The following is a 17,492-nucleotide window of genomic DNA, read 5'->3' as shown; positions in this document are numbered from 1 at the left end:
TATTGAGCACAAGGCACCCCTCCCTCTTATCCCCACAGTTCTTCAGTGACGCTCGAGACCTGGAGTCATTCCTGAGGAACCTCCAAGAATCCATCAAACGGAAGTACTCCTGCGACCACAGCACCAGCTTGTCCCGCCTGGAGGACCTGCTGCAGGACTCCATGGTGGGTGTTGCATCAGTGGGATGATTGCTTCTGAGAAACAGAGTAAACCCTTTCAGCTGCTGCTCTTTATATCCTTGAAAGTGCCAGGGCTGTGGGTCACCATTACAAAGTTTGGCTCACATTCAATTAGAGTTTAATCTGTGTTGTTCTTTTCCTTTTCTCTTTTCTTAAAGAAGTTGCTAATGAGTCCTTTGGGTATGCTGTTGAAGTAAGGGCCTAGCCATGTGCCCCTGAGCCACGTAGTGCTCAGCACAGTTTCTTTGCATTGTTCCTATTTTAATTCAGTCGTTGGAGCCAAAGATGGGGGTGTAGAGCATGAAAAACAGGGTTGACGGGATTAGCTGACACCAAATTCTTTTTCACTCTCTCATGCAAAGAGAATAAAACAAAACACCAATGAACTAGACCTGAGCCAATTGTTTCCTCCTTGGGAATTTTCTTTTGGTAATGATGAGGTATTTGAAACATTAAAGTCTTATGTAGGTGTAATGCAGTATTTGCTCAGTTTATTTATGTAGTGGTATTAACTTTTTAAAAATAGTTTTGCAAGTAGTATTTAATCCAAATCAGTTTTACATTTATTTTCTCCAGTGAACTATTCCTTCAGGGGTGGTGGTAGTCAAATCACCAGCAGACTACTTATAGTTATTGAGCATATATTACAGAGTTCGCAAGACAGGGCTCCAGCTACAACTCTGATTAAGATGGAAATGTATAGGTAATAGGGAAATTACTTTTCCTGTGTGAGAAATGCGAGTAGTCTCACATTTCAGTAGAAAATTATAAATAAGAGAACCAGAATAACCCAAAACAGTGTCATTTTATTCGTGGGTGAGACTTGGGAATTAGTGAACATGAGTTGATTTTTTAAAAAACACTTTCAGGTATTGTAGAGCTATGAATGGGTTTAGATTCAGTGTTTCACCTGAGCAAATAACCTGTGAATTTAATTAATTTGGAATGAAGGGTAAAGACCTGACTTTTCCGATGTTGTCTCTAGAATGTCGCTCTTAGAGGTACATCAGGTATGAAGGAGGAATCTAATAATCCGTGGCTATTATCTCCTCCCTCCCACAGAGTACCTTCCTGTCATAGGGTAACTCCTCTGCAATTGTTGTCATATCTTCTCTTCTCGAGGGTCGCTGCTCTGTTCCCTCCTCTCCAGGTCAGGGGCATCGGGTTGGCGGCGTCATCGGGGCATGAAGTCACCTGGGTCTGCTCCTCAGCTTGTCCTCAGCTTGTCCGTCAGGTTCGGGAGCATCTGTTGTGGCTTCTGGTTCTTTTCAGACCTTTTACCACGCTGAGCACTTGGTCTCTGGAGCTTGAGACGTTTGGCTGTGGGTTAGACAGAAATTGACATCTTTATTGCAAGGAAACTGAAATGGGTAGACCAGCTCTCAAGAATGGAACAGTGTGGCTGTCTCCCTGACCTATTCCATTCCTCTTTCTTAACTAATAAGTTAAAGTTGTATTTCTTCCAATCATGCTCCCGGGGACAGGCACAGGTAGTTTATTTAAGCATTTCTTTTTTATTTACTTGCATATTCTTAATTCTTTAATGGCATTTCTTAACATTATTAACTCTTTACTCTCATCACATCCACTTCCATCCTAAGAAAGCCCTCTTCTGGGGACTTTTTTATACCTCAAAATGGGCTTGAAACATCCTGGTTAAGAGATAAAGCTTATCTTTTACTCTTTAATGGAATTGGTAGTAGATTGCTACCCATTTCGTTGACAAGAACTTCATTAGTTTTTAAGAAAATTGGGTTTGCAGAGACTTGAGTATTTCAATTTTGCATGAGACCTCTTTCAAATCAATCAAATTTATATAAATACAGCACACAAGACTCTAAAAGGTAAACCTTAAGTCATTTGTCCCAGTACCTTCACCAACAGCATTGGTTTATAGATTGTTGGTTGAAGAGCTAAGATCTTTCTCTAGAAAGTTTGATTCAATTTAATAAAGTAAAATATTTGTAATAGAGCTTGGGAGATAACATTATTAAAAAAAATGTAAAAGAGTATAACTCTAACTTCTCCTAAGCAGAGAGGCAAGAACTGGCTTCTACCAGTGAGAAATTTAATAATAATAACAACCACAGCCTAGTTATTATCATTGTTTTTAACTTCCATGTTCTCTGAACCTTATTTGGCAAAATCCTTTGTTAGCTGTATAGCTGTATTTGGCAGCTAGAAATTCTTTTTTTTTTAATTTATTTATTATTTGTTTTTGCATGTGGCTTTATGTTTCATTGAAAAAGACACAGGGAGAAAGCTGCAGAATTTGAGTATAAAAGCGCTTGGTAGCAGACAGAAGCATCCTCTCCTGTTTTCTTTATCCCTGTGTTTCTAAGATGGCTCCACCAAGGATCCCTACTTAACCGAGAAGTGACATTCTCGGAGGGAGTGGAGCATTCAGTTTTCTTTGTTGACTGAGTCTCCCAAGGAGCAACATTAATGTCTTTTTCGTTTTCTTCCCATTTTGTAGGATGAAAAGGAGCAGCTTATACAGTCCAAGAGTTCCGTTGCCAGTCTTGTTGGGAGATCAAAATCCATTGTTCAGCTAAAGCCACGCAGTCCCGACCACGTGCTAAAGAGCACCATTTCCATCAAGGCCATCTGTGACTACCGGCAGATCGAGGTGAGGAGGTGGAAAGGGTACTTCCCGCTCCAGAAGGAAGCAAGGGAGAAGGGAAGCCTTCAGTTAGGGTTATGGTAACAGGGAAAGGTCAAATGATAGAGTTCTTCTATTAGAACTTAAACATGCTCAAATCTCTTCTATCATGAAAAAAATAAGCCTCAACTCTATGATCTTGACCTGCTCCCTGCCTCAGTAATTGGCATCATTATCCACCCAGTAGCCTAAGTGTAGATAGAAACGGTGCTTTGTAGCAGCTGGGAGAGATCCATGACTCCTCCCCTCTTAGTCCCCACAGCTAGTAGGACTATCAAGTCAGTAGTATCAATACCTTGTAAATAAGTATCCCTCAAGTGTACTTCTTTCTGTCCCTGCTGCTACTACAAGTTAGACCCTAAGTTTCTTTCACTTGGATCATTACGTCAGCCTACCCATTCAGTGCATTCTTTATCCTACCACCAGTATGGTCTTTTTAAAAATTAATTAATTTTGTTTTGGCCACGCCACACAGCATGTGGGATCTTAGTTCCCTGACCAGGGATCGAACCCACGCCCCCTGCAGTGGAAGCGCAGAGTCTTAACCACTGGACCGCCAGGGAAGTCCAGCGTGACTTTTTTTTTTTTTTTTTTTTTTACCATCACTCCCCTGCCTAAGTCTTACAACAATTCCCCATTTCTGTGTAGAAAGTCTAAATTCCTTAATGTGGCTTTAAGGTCCTGAATAATCTCTTTACCTCTCTAACCAAGACTGGGCCTCGTGCCTTCCATGCATTCCCTGGTAAATTGCATTTGTCACACAGTGTTGTAACCAAATAGTGCATCAGAATATGTGGAATATAGACCATGGTTGTTGGCTTACCATTTTTACCTCTAATGGCATGACATACTTCCAAGCACGTAATAGGCTCAATAATATTTGTTATACAAAGGAACAAATGAACTTTTCCTGTACTTTTCTTTGTCTCAGTATTTCTGTCTATAAAATAGAGATGATATTGTTGGTTACTCGTCTCCTAAGAGAAAGAATTGGTGATTTCAAAGGCTTAAACATTTCAGGGATTTGGGTGGGGTGACAGGAAGGGAGGAGGAGGAAGTATCAGAAATACAGAGTTGTGAGTATTATGTCCCTTTAAGTTTTACCCTGTTAGTTGTAGGTTCAGAGAGATTGCTCTTGCAGGTCTTACAGTCTCCTTATAAATTTCATATACTGTGTTACTTGACATGTAACAGGCATTTAATAAACACTTGATTTATTTCATTTCACAACCTTCCCTAGGTTGTTTATTTATACACATTATCCTTTTGTCTAAATCAGAAACTCTCCCTAGGTGATCTCCAAATGATTGGAGATCTCCAAAACAATTTTTCCTTAAGGATTTCATAGCCTTGGGATCAGCCACCAGGTAATAATAGGTTGTTGGTTTATCCATTAGCAATGATTTGTAACTTTGTCTCTTCAGATCACTATTTGCAAGAATGATGAGTGTGTGTTGGAAGATAATTCACAGAGGACCAAGTGGAAAGTGATCAGCCCCACAGGGAATGAGGCAATGGTACCATCAGTCTGCTTCCTTATCCCCCCACCCAATAAGGATGCCATTGAGATGGCCAGCAGGTAACTCAGCTCAACTGCCACTCTGTACTTCCACCTCTGCTCTTTGGCTGGGTGAACTGATGGAGGTTATGAATCTGCGTTTGTGATTTTGAACAGAGAGACCAAGTTTTGAAGATTCTTTTGGGAAAGACCTCCTATTACGATATCAAGTCTTGCCCTGCCAGCCACATAGTAGATTTTCAGTAAATGCTATGGTCAATTGAGATATATTCAGTGATAATTCTTTTTTTTAAAAAAAAATCTTTATTGGAGTATAATTGCTTCACAATACCTTGTTAGTTTGTTACACAACAAAGCAAATCAGCCATATGCATACACATGTCCCCATATCCCCTCCCTCTTGAGCCTCCCTCCCATCCTCCCTATCCCACCCCTCTAGGTCATTGCAAAGCACCGAGCCAATCCCCCTGTGCTATGCTGCTGCTTCCCACCAGCCAACTATTTTACATTCGGTCGCGTGTATGTGTTGATGCTACTCTCACTTTGCCCCAGCTTCGCCTTCCCACCCCATGTCATCAAGTCCATTCTCTATGTCTACCTCTTTATTCCTGCCCTGCAACAAGGTTCATCAGTACCTTTTTTTTCCTTTCTTTTTTTAAGATTCCATGTATATGCATTACATACGGTATTTGTTTTTCCTTTCTAACTTACTCCACTCTGTATGACAGACTCTAGGTCCATCCACCTCACTACAAATAACTCAATTTCGTTTCTTTTTATGGCTGAGTAATATTCCACTGTGTATATGTGCCACATGGATCCAACCTAAATGTCCATCAACAGGTGAATGGGTAAAGAACAGTGATAATTCTTTTTTAAATAATTCTTGGTTATAAACAGTTTACTCTCAATAGTTGATTTTTGTACTGACAGCTAACTTTCTTCTTTATATTTCATTGAAATACGTATAAAGATTTTAAAAAGTTGAATTATACCACAAAACTTATAGTAAAAACTAGCAATCATCTCCCCCACCCCAGAGTTCTGCTTCCCAGAGTGAACTATTTTCAACTCTTTGAGCAGATTTTTCTGGTTTTTAACATCAAATGTCTAAATAATGTGATTTTTTTCCTGTTACTTAATTTTTTTTCAACTTTGGAAATTATTGACTTCTTACTCTAGGAAATTAATGGTTTTCTACACACCTGTAATTCACTTCTCCTTTACCCATCTTCCAAATGTAGTTATGTCATGATTTTTGTTTAAAATCAGTATCTTGTTTGTTATTTTTACATTAAGTTGTTTACAGCTGAACTGCGTAGTACTCTAGGGCATATTGTAAGCCTTACCCAAGCATGTCTTACCTCTCTAAATCATCCTTTGCCACTGTCCTTGCTTGCGCTCAGCTCCAGTTTCTCAAGCACCACAAGCATACTCTTGCCTCAGGGCCTTTGCATTTCCTCTGCTTGCTTCATATATTGACGTGATTCACTCCCTCACATCTTTAGTTCATCTAATCACATTCATATACTACCACCCCACTCACTGCCTATCACTCTCTATCTCCTCTCCCCATCAGAACACTTTATTTTTCTCCAGAACACTTAATACTGTCCAAAAGATTATAAATTTGTTTATTGCCTTTCTCCTCCCCTTAGAAGTTCTAAAAGAATAGATTTTTGTCTGTTTTGTTTACCTCTGTATCCTCATCACCTAGAACCTGACATGTAGTAGGTACTCAATACATGATTGTTAAAGAAAAGAATGAACGAGTTAGGTGATTGAATATATGTATGAACAAATTATTTTGTATAACTTTATGTTTCCTTGGAGCTGATAATTGTTTTGTTTTTAAGTTTGCTTAGTTGTCTATTTGTATCTTATGAATTTATTCCCAAACTCTCCTATTTTACTGTAAAAGCCTTCTTAGTATGGCCAAACACCAGGTAATCTTCAATTTTATTTTCTCTTGGAAACGTCTCTTCTGAACCATTCTGTCTTCCTTTTCCAGTCTGAACCTGCTCTGTAGGCCTGCTTCATTACTGCCTCCCTGGCATTTCCCTTCATCTTCACCCTGAAGATTCCCTTTACATCTCTTCTGTGTTGGACCCTCTGCTTCCTAGATTCTAAGTCTTATTTATTGGTTTATTCCCTGGTTTGGGAGAGTACGCTCTCCAGTAGCTTGCTGAAAAAAAGTGCAGGAGAAGTAAATTTTTTGAATCCTGTCATATCTGAAAATGTCTTTCTTCTCCCTTCATAATGAATTGGTCAGTTACAGAATTCTTCTGGAAATTCTTTTCAGTCTGAACCTTGAAGGCTCTGTCCCACTGTTTTCCAGCATCCAGGGTTTGTTGTTGAGACGTACAGTACGATTATCATTCTTTATCATTCTTTAAGTTTATGTAACTGTAAAATTCCCCTTTTGTAGTGAGCAATACTGTTATTTTGACAAATGCATAGAATTGTGTCCTCTATCACAGTCGTGATACAGGACAGTTTGACACTTTAACCTTTTGAATGAAATCTTTATCTCTCTGAAGATTTTAAACTCCTCTCTGTCTTTAATCTTTGAAGGGGATGCTGTGTCTTCAGGTGAGCCTTTCTTGTGCTAACCCTGAACACAGACTGGAAACTCATATCTTTCAGATCTGGGGAAATTTTTCTTGGATTATTTCTTTAATTATTTCCTTTTCTATGTTTGTTTTCTGTTCTCACTTTCAAGAACTCCCATTTGTCAGCTATTGGACCTCCTAACTGTTTCTCTCATTTTCTCTTATTTTCTTTCTGTTTTTTATTTCTTTGTATTTTTATTTTTCTTTGAGATTTCCTGAACTTTTATTTCAACCTTACAGTCATTTTAGTGGGATTTTTGGAAAATGGAAAGATAAACTAATGGGTTTAATGTCTGACATCCTAGCTTCTAGTTTTCCATCCTATTCTATATATCTTACATTTCTTAACTTGAAGAAATTCAAGGTAATTTGGTGTGTGTCGAGTGTGTCTGTGTATCTGAGTTTGTAAGTCATCCGTAAGTTGAGATTGAGTTAGGCATGGGATGCTAAGAAAAAGATCTTCTCAAGCCCTTCACACTACAAGTTTCGTTTTATATGCCAGGTGAACTTCTTAAATTGCTATTAACTTTTAAACATTTTAGCAGTTTTGTAAAAATATAGAACACAGCAAATCGCTTTTTAAGCATTGGTGTCATTTTTCAGCAATTTCAAATGGAGTTATTTTGTCTCTATTTTTCTCTATCATTGCTTTCCCTGGGTATTCCTCCCTCTAACTTCTCATAATTATATTACATTCAGGTAACATTTATGAGATTGCTAAATATGTGCTGACATAATGTATAGAATAGTGTAGCAAATTGCTTGAGCATCTCAACTTATTTAGGTCTAAAGATTCCTGTGTTGTTAGTATTTGACTTGTTGCCTTTCTCTGCTCAGCATATAAGCTCAGTTCTGCTAAGGCAATCACATTTTTTCCTTAGAAGGTCTCTAGTGTGGAGCTGAAGCCTTAGAAAAGCTATAGCCAGGTTCTGTGTTGTTTGTAGGGTGGAGCAGTCTTATCAGAAGGTGATGGCCCTTTGGCATCAGCTACATGTTAACACCAAAAGCCTTATCTCCTGGAACTATCTGAGGAAGGACCTTGACCTTGTAAAGACCTGGAACCTGGAAAAGGTAATTATGACAGCTTTACCGCAGGCTCATAACCTATTGGCACGTTTTTTTCCGGAAGGAACTTCTTACTGTGAGACTCCTCCTCACCCAATTGGTGTAAAATGGAGTCAGGGATACTGTTTTGGGGTTAGGGGCTTGAGGCTCTTAGGAACCAGAAACTTTTGCATAAGTGTGTGGAGTAGGGGAATACTGGTGAATTAACCATCATTAAGGCTTACATCCAAGAGGGCACAAAGAGTGCTTCTCAGATACTAGTAACGTCCTGTTTCTTGATCTGAATGCTGATTTCATGGACAGGTTCAATTTGTGAAAAGTCAGCATGTTTATAATTATGGTTTGTGCACTATTTTGTATTACGTTCCCATTCCACTGAAATGTCCTCTGGCTTTTTCTCTGCAGCTCCGCTCCTCAGCACCTGGGGAGTACCACCAGGTTATGAAGAACCTGCAGGCCCACTACGAAGACTTTCTGCAGGAGAGCCGTGACTCGGCGCTCTTCTCAGTGGCTGATCGTCTGCGCTTGGAAGAGGAGGTGGAGGCTTGTAAAACCCACTTCCAGCACCTGATGAAGTCCATGGAGAATGGTGTGTGCCTTGGGAAGAGGGAGAGGGAAGTGGAATGGGAGCCCTGAAGGGTGCTGCTGGACCCTTCATACACTCTAGACAGCATCATCACCACCTTTTTACCACTTGAGTTGCTAAAAAACTTGAGATAGAGAAAAACTTGTAGAGATGAATTCTCAAAATGAGATCATGGAAGAAGAGGCCATATTTCATTCATTATTGCTTATCAACCTATCACATTTTCCTGTGGAAATTACGTGTTTGGATCCTTAAAGAGTAGTATATGATGCAGGGAGTTTGGGAACAGGCAGAAGGTTCCCCACATAAGGCCTTGCTTTCATTCATGGAATATCAGGTCTGCTGGAACCAGTGTTGTTCTCAGGTTTGCTGATCTCTGTTGTCGTGCTTAGTGGTCTTCTGTGCTTGTGCATTCACAGAGGACAAAGAGGAAACTGTGGCCAAGATGTACATTTCAGAGCTGAAGAATATCCGGCTGCGCCTGGAGGACTGTGAACAGAGACTAATCAAACGAATTCAGTCCCCTGCCAGCTCTAGGGCTGACAGAGATGCCCGGCAGGACAGTGCATTAAGGATCGCAGAACAAGAGGTAAGCCCTAAGAGCAGCGGGTGCTGGATGCAGAGTAAACAGTTTCAGAATGAATTGGAGGGCAAGAGAGTCTGGATCCTAAGGAATAAGGCAGCAGACTCATGGCAATCGTACTCCAGAATTCTTCCCTGAAGTCTGTAAATGCCTTTCACCCATGGAAAAGCGTAGTTTCAGCTCCCAGGATATTGCTGAATGTTGATTAGTTTCCTACACAGTTGGGAAGGCAGACACTGGCAAATTGTTCTCAGCGCTGCTTTTGGACTACATATTTTAAGACTACTTAGTAGAGATGCTGCTCTCTGCTCTCTCCCTTATATGTATTGATGTGTATTATATTCTGTGACACGGTTACTGTCAGTCACATGACTCCAAAAATAGTAAGGAAAGACTCAGATTCTACTATGGCTCTGGTACACACTTCTCTGTGACTGAGCAAATTCTCTTCCTTAGTTTCCTTTCTTATAAAATGGAGATAGTAATATATGAGTCACACAAGTTGTTTTGAAAATTAAGTGATATGGTACATATCATGAGCTTCCTGGAAAAGTAGAATGCTGTAAAAATATGGGGTTGTATTCTTGACATAAAAGAAGCAAATATTAATTGCTTTATTAAGTTCTCATGGGCATGCAAAGAAAGTAAGCCAAAGCCCCTTGCTTTTGGCTCCTAGTGTAAAGAAGAAAAGGTTAAAGTTATAGTTAGAGACTTCAAGTATAAGAGATGTCATAAGATAGTACCTAGTGTACTTCCAGATTGCCAAGCAAACATTGCTGTAGGAATGTGGAGTGTTACTGGAACATTTCTACTTGGGGTGTGATGAGGGAGCTCTATGAAGAATGTTAGATTTGATCTGGGAGGTTAAAGGAAATGGGAAGCAGTGCCTAATGAGTAGTGAGTTTTCTCAACTTGAGAAATTTCTCAGTAATTCCTAAGCCTGAAGAAGAGGATGTGAGCCCAGTATAATTTCTTTTGGTCGAGAAGGATCTAATATGTCTGTGTGAGGCATGTCATATGTACCTGCAATTCTCATATTAAAGTGTTTTTACTCTTCTGTAGTCATGCAAAATAGGTCAGTCAAAGAAATAGAGGTTAATATTGAGCTCTTCTAAAGGACCTTTTTTTAAAAAAAATTATTTTGGAATAGATTCAGATATAGAGAAAAGTTTTTATTCTCATATAACCGTCACCTAGATTCCATAAATGTTAACATTTTTCTACATTTGCTTTATCATTTTTTCTACATATGTATACATAATATTGATAATAATCTTTTTTTTTTTGAGAGTAAGTTTCAAACATGGTGCTCCTTTACCCCTGTATAGTTCAATGTGCATTTCCAAAAACAAGGATAGTCTCACATAACCATGGGACAGTGATTAAAATCAGGAAGTGAATATTGGTATAATACTGTTATCCAAGACCTTAATTGAAATGTCTTCAGTTGAGCTGATAAATGGCTTTTTGAGTAGTACCCCCACTCCCCTGATTCCCCCCCAAAAAAGAATATTTTGGTGTAGGATTCAGTGCAGCACCCCACATTGCATTTAGTCGCTGCGTCTCTTTAGGTTTCTTAACCTGAAACAATTTCTTGATTCTTCATCATCTATCATGACCTTAATATTTTTGCAGAGTGCAGCCCATTTATTTTATAGAATGTCCCCCTATTTGTGTTTATCTAAGGCTTGTTCAAGATTAAATACAGGTTACACATTTTTGGCAGGAATACCATAGAAGTGATAGTATGTCCTTGGTGCATCCTGTCAGGAGGCATGTGATGTGGATTTGTCCCATTACTGGTGATAGCTTTTATCACTTGTTGCTGTTTTCCTCATTGTGATTACTAAGTATCTTGTGAGGAGATACTTTGAGACTATGTAAACATCCTGTTTTACATCAAACTTTCACCAAACTGTTACAGTATCTATTGTTGATTCTTTTTTCTTTTTCTGATTTTTTAAAATCTTTATTGGAGTATAATTGCTTCACAATACTGTGTTAGTTTCTGTTGTACAACAAAGTGAATCAGCCATATGCATACATACATCCCCATATCCCCTCCGTCTTGAGCCTCCCTCCCTCCCTCTCTATCCCACCCCTCTAGGTCATTGAAAGCACCGAGCTGATCTCCCTGTCCTATGCTGCTTCTTCCCAGTAGCTAACTATTTTACATTTGGTAGTGTATATATGTCCATACTAGATACTACTCTCACTTCGCCGCAGCTTCCTCCTCTCCCGCCGTGTCCTCAAGTCCATTCTCTATGTCTCTGTCTTTATTCCTGCCCTGCTAGCAGGATCATCCTGCCCTGCTACTAGGTTTTTTTTTTTTTTTTAGATTCCATATATATGTGTTAGCATATGGCATTTGTTTTTCTCTTTCTGACTTACGCCCCTCTGTATGACAGACTCTAGGTCCATCCACCTCTCTACAAATAACTCAATTTCGTTTCTTTTTATGGCTGAGTAATATTCCATTGTATATATGTGCCACATCTTTATCCATTCATTTGTCAGATGGACATTTAGGTGGTTTCCACGTCCTGGCTATCGTAAATAGTGCTGCAATAAACGTTGTGGTACAATGTGGTACAATGTCTCTTTTTCTTTAAATTAATTAATTTATTTATTTTTGGTTGTATTGGGTCCCCGTTTCTGTGTGAGGGCTTTCTCTAGTTGTGGCAAGCGGAGGCCACTCTTCATCGCGGTGTGTGGGCCTCTCACTATCATGGCCTCTCTTGCTGCAGAGCACAGGCTCCAGATGTGCAGGCTCAGTAGTTGTGGCTCACAGGCCCGGCTGCTCCATGGCATGCGGGATCTTCCCAGACCAGGGCTCGAACCCATGTCCCCTGCATTGGCAGGCAGACCCTCAACACTGCACCACCAGGGAAGCCCACAATGTCTCTTTTTGAATTATGGTTTCTCAGGGTATATGCCTGTGTGGGATCGCTGGGCCATATATTAGTTCTATTTTTAGTTTTTAAAGGAACCTCCATACTGTTCTCCATAGTGGTTGTATCAGTTTACATTCCCACCAACAGTGCAGGAGGCTTCCCTTTTCACCACACGCTTTCCAGCATTTATTGTTTCTAGATTTTTTGGTAATGGCCATTCTGACTGGTGTGAGGTGATAACCTCAATTGTAGTTTTGATTTGCATTTCTCTAATAATTAGTGATGTTGAGCATCTTTTCATGTGCCTCCTGGTCATCTGGACGTCTTCTTTGGTGAAATGTCTATTTAGGTCTTCCACCCATTTTTTAATTGAATTGTTTGTTTTTTTGATACTGAGCTCCATGAGCTGTTTGTATATTTTGGAGATTAATCCTTTGTCTGTTGTTTCATTTGCAAATATTTTCTCCCATTCTGAGGATTGTCTTTTTGTCTTGTTTATGGTTTCCTTTGCTGTGCAAAAGCCTTTAAGTTTTATTAGGTCCCATTTGTTTATTTTTGTTTTTATTTCCATTTCTCTAGGAGGTGGATCAGAAAAGATCTTGCTGTGGTTTGTGTCAAAGAGTGTTTTTCCTATGTTTTCCTCTAAGAGTTTTATAGTGTCTGGTCTTACATTTATTCTTTAATCCATTTGGAGTTTATTTTTGTGTATGGTGTTGGGTAGTGTTCTAATTTCATTCTTTTACATGTAGCTGTCCACTTTTCCCGGCAGCACTTAATAAAGAGGCTATCTTTTCTCCATTGTATGTTCTTGCCTCCTTTATTGTAAATTAGGTGACCATATATGTGTGGGTTTATCTCTGGGCTTTCTATCCTGTACCATTGATCTATATGTTTTTGTGCCAGTACCATACTGTCTTGATTACTGTAGCTTTGTTGTATAGTTTGAAGTCAGGGAGCCTGATTCCTCCGGCTCCGTTTTTCTTTCTCAAGATTTTTTTGGCTGTTCAGGGTCTTTTGTGTTTCCATATGAATTGTAAAATTTTTTGTTCTAATTCTGTGAAGAATGCCATTGGTAGTTTGATAGGGATTGCATTGACTCTGTAGATTGCTTTGGGTGGTATAGTCATTTTCACAATGTTGATTCTTCCAATCCAAGAACATGGTGTATTTCTCCATCTGTTTATGTCATCTTTGATTTCCTTCATCAGTGTTTTATAGTTTTCTGAGTACAGATCTTTTGCCTCCTTAGGTAGGTTTATTCCTAGGTATTTTATTCTTTTTGTTGCGAGGGTGAATGGAATTGTTTCCTTAATTTCTCTTTCTGATTTTTCATTTTTAGTGTATAGGAATCCAAGAGATTTCTGTGCATTAATTTTGTATCCTGCAACCTTAACAAATTCATTGATTAGTTCTGGTAGTTTTCTGACCAAATTAATTATTAGTATGACTTTTGCCAAAAGGTGATTTTCTAATTCTGTCATTCCTTTTACATTTAAAATTTTCCATTCTATCAAAAGCGAAGCGCTTGCCTCCCCCGTTCCCTCCTTTCTTCCTTTGTTATGTCAGTATGAACTTATGGATTCTTATTTTAGTTCAGTGGTTTGTATAATAATTTGCTACTGTCTTTATTTTGATGTTCAAAATTTCCCAAATTTAGCCATTGGGAGCCCCTTCAAGCTGGGTCCTATGTCATTTTTTTTTTTTTTTTAAGATGTTGGGGGTAGGAGTTTTAGTAATTTATTCATTTATTTTTGCTATGTTGGGTCTTTGTTTCTGTGCGAGGGCTTTCTCTAGTTGTGGCAAGCGGGGACCACTCATCATCGCGGTGCGTGGGCCTCTGACTATCGCTGCCTCTCTTGTTGTGGAGCACAGGCTCCAGACGCGCAGGCTCAGTAGTTGTGGCTCGTGGGCCTAGTTGCTCAGTGGCATGTGGGATCCTCCCAGACCAGGACTCGAACCTGTATCCCCTGCATTAGCAGGCAGATTCTCAACCACTGCACCACCAGGGAAGCCCCTATGTGATTTTAACATGCCTCATCATTCTTTGAGTGCTTTCTTATTTCTCAATAAAACAGGATATTCTGGGTTCCTCTTGCCTTTACCAACCCCAACCCTAGAATCAGCGTCTCTCCTAGGAATCTTGCTTCCTTTAGGTTCCTTTATTTAGAAACCAAGATCAGGTGCTGAGTGTGCTTATTTTTATTGGCGTGTCCACTTCTAGGCCTGCTTAGCATATAGAGCGTACAAGTGATCACAAATTCATATATCTGTTTCCATCCAGTTCCAAACCAGTACCTCAGGGCTTATTCTGTTCTTTCCTTTTTCCAAATATGTAACTCCCCCAAGAATAAAAAACCTCCTTCACATTATCCACAGTAAATTTATTTATTGCTCAATTCTAACATGTACAGATAATGGTTTCAGAACTGCTAACTCATAGTATTACAAAAAGCAAACCTACTAACTAGAGTTTAATGTAATTCTTTTTGTGTTTATCCTGAAGGTATGTCTATAGTCAATTCTGTGTTCAGAAGTTACTTGTCTGTATTCTTTCCCCAGCTCCCCCTGCATTGCTGTTTCCTAGTTGATTCCATCATTCTCCTATATATGGCATTTGGTTTGTTTCCAATATTTTGCTATTATGAACAAGGACTTCTTTTTAACTTCTTTGTTCAATTCTTTCTCTGTGTTTGTTGTGTGTCGTGTTCCTGACAGCACGCCCAGGAGGATTTGCAGCTACTGAGGTCAGACTTGGATGCTGTTTCCATGAAATGCAGCAGCTTTCTCCATCAGTCCCCATCTGGTTCGAGTGTCCCAACTCTGCGCTCAGAACTCAGTCTGCTGGTGGAGAAAATGGAGCATGTGTATGGTCTCTCCACTGTCTATTTGAACAAGTGAGTGAGCTGAGAATTCGGGTCCAGAGGGCAATATTTTCGATTCAGATGAAAAAAAAAGTGCCTGGAATGTTTCATGAACAGTTCAGGGAGAGTGCACCCATAAAAAGAGCTTGTACCCATAAAAAGAGACCTTGGCTTTAGTTTCAAATAACAGGGAGTGGGTTCATTTGGTCTGCAATGAACAAATGCCAGGAATACAGAAGTGGAGTTGATTTACAGTTTTAGGACTATTTTGAACCACATTTCTGATTGATTAGATACCTCTTTTGAAAAAGAAAAAGGGACGCTAAAGAAAGAAGAATTTTCATCTAAACTAAATACTAGGCTTTGAGGGTCTTTCCTCTACCCACCCATCCCTACCCATGACCTTGAGAAGCAAGATCTTAGAGTCTTCATGATATTGAGTGGATTTCTGGCCTCATGCCTTTTTTCCCATGAGACCACCGTGCGTGCGTGTGTGTGTGTGTGTGTCCCAGTGCCACCCAGAACTTCATTTGTGTGTGTGTGTGTGTGTGTCCCAGTGCCACCCAGAACTTCATTTGTGTGTGTGTGGGGGGGGGGGGTACACAGGCCTCTCACTGCTGTGGCCTCTCCCGTTGCGGAGCACAGGCTCAGCGGCTATGGCTTACGGGCCCAGCCGCTCCGCGGCATGTGGGATCTTCCCAGACCGGGGCACGAACCCATGTCCCCTGCATCGGCAGGTGGACTCTCAACCAGTGCGCCACCAAGGAAGCCCCAGAACTTCATTTTTAATTGGCTTAAATTGGCGGCACTACACCATGCTTTCTTGTTTTTATGAAACCCTGTCGTTATTTAGTAATGGCAAAGTTGATCTTTTTTTAAAATAAATTTATTTATTTATTTATTTATTTATTTTGTGCTGCATTGGGTCTTCGTTGCTACACACGGGCGTTCTCTAGTTGCGGCCAGCAGGGGCTGCTCTTCATTGTGGAGTGCCGGCTTCTCACTGCGGTGGCTTCTCTTGTTGTGGAGCATGGGCTCTAGGCGTGGGCTTCAGTAGTTGTGGCTCGTGGGCTCTAGAGCGTAGGCTCAGTAGTTGTGGCGCACGGGCTTAGTTGTTCCACGGCATGTGGGATCTTCCCGGACCAGGGCTCGAACCCGTGTCCCCTGCATTGGCAGGCGGATTCTTAACCACTGTGCCACCAGGGAAGCCTGCAAAGTTGATTTTGACAGTTACGTTTGGTGAATCTCTCTGTAGTGCTCCAGGTCTGTAGCTCAGCTTTTAAAATGTATGTATTAATGGAAGTGATTTTATCCTCACAGGCTAAAGACAATCAGTGTTATAGTGCGTAGCATCCAGGATGCTGAACTCTTAGTCAAAGGTTATGAAATCAAGCTGAGTCAAGAAGAAGCAGTACCAGCAGATCTCTCAGCTCTGGAGTCCCATCGGTCTACGTTACAGGTTGGTTGTTCTCAGTTCTTAGGTTGACTTAACGTATCCATAGCTTGGGGTTAGCAGAGAAATGCAGTTTTGGATGGCATGACACTGATGTAAGTTTGCATTTGAATTAGGCAGAATATCATACTTAATATCTTTTGATGTGGGTCCAAAGAAGAAAGGATTGAGAAATATGTCTAGCTAGAAAGGGGAGATAAAGGACTATGCTTCTCTATTTCTTCCTATTTCTCCCCAGTAAAGTCATAGTTTAATTGGATATAATCAGTGGTTGTGCTATAAGTTTGTAAATCACTTAGCTGTTATCTCCTTTGATTCTCACAAGCAACTCTGTGAAGTAGATAGAGGAGGGATTTTTATCTCTATTTACATATAGAATACCAAGATTCAGATTGGCTAAGTGACTTATCATGGTTTCATAGCTTATAAGTGGTAGAGCCAGGTTTCAGACACAAGTTCTTTGCACATTTTCTGTACTCTACTGACTGAGCAGTTTGCATGAGGACTGTGGAGGCATTTCTGGCACAAACAGTATAGAGTCTAGGTTCCGAACCACAGATGTAATATGGAGCTGGCTGTAGACAACGTCCTTGTTTTTTACCTTAGTCTGAGTCCTTTTTTAGCGTGGAATATATTTAACCTGTTGCTGTGCTTGTGTTTTTATAGCACTGGCTCAGTGATGCGAAGGACAAGAATTCAGTGTTTTCAGTCCTGGATGAGGAAATTGCGAACGCCAAGGCGGTGGCAGAGCAGCTGAGTCGTCTGACCCCAGAGCGAAACCTGGATTTGGAACGCTATCAGGAGAAGGGCTCCCAGCTGCAGGAGCGTTGGCACCGGGTCATTGCCCAGCTCGACACCCGGTAAGTGGCCGCCCCTCCCTTTTCTTCTCTTAGGGTTCAGGAGCCAGGTTTTAAACAAAAATAGAGTTATTTCTGTGTATGCTTGTTTAAAGGCAGGAATTGATAGGGAGGGGTAGAAATTAAGTGACAGTATACCTTCTAGACAACGTAAGTGCCAGGAGGTTGGGACCACCAACCCCAAAGCAGTCCTGAGGCTTGCTTTTGGGGCACAGTGTGAT

General features: G+C 40.3%; 1 protein-coding gene across 1 annotated transcript in view; it reads left to right on the top strand.

Moving 5' to 3' along the window:
* The window catches only part of MACF1 (microtubule actin crosslinking factor 1), a 239,454-nt gene that overhangs the window by 77,897 nt on the left and 144,065 nt on the right, over window positions 1–17,492 (top strand). The window contains exons 21-29 of the mRNA XM_060307542.1: window positions 39–164; window positions 2,656–2,808; window positions 4,266–4,420; window positions 7,917–8,043; window positions 8,443–8,626; window positions 9,043–9,212; window positions 14,816–14,994; window positions 16,282–16,420; window positions 17,081–17,274. Of these exons, the coding sequence (XP_060163525.1) occupies window positions 39–164; window positions 2,656–2,808; window positions 4,266–4,420; window positions 7,917–8,043; window positions 8,443–8,626; window positions 9,043–9,212; window positions 14,816–14,994; window positions 16,282–16,420; window positions 17,081–17,274 (1,427 nt within the window). The remainder of the gene's footprint in view (window positions 1–38; window positions 165–2,655; window positions 2,809–4,265; window positions 4,421–7,916; window positions 8,044–8,442; window positions 8,627–9,042; window positions 9,213–14,815; window positions 14,995–16,281; window positions 16,421–17,080; window positions 17,275–17,492) is intronic.

Source organism: Globicephala melas, chromosome 1, assembly GCF_963455315.2.
Source record: "Globicephala melas chromosome 1, mGloMel1.2, whole genome shotgun sequence".
NCBI lineage: Eukaryota > Metazoa > Chordata > Mammalia > Artiodactyla > Delphinidae > Globicephala > Globicephala melas.
Note: the sequence above shows the minus strand (reverse complement) of the source record. Positions and strands in the feature narration are given on the sequence as shown.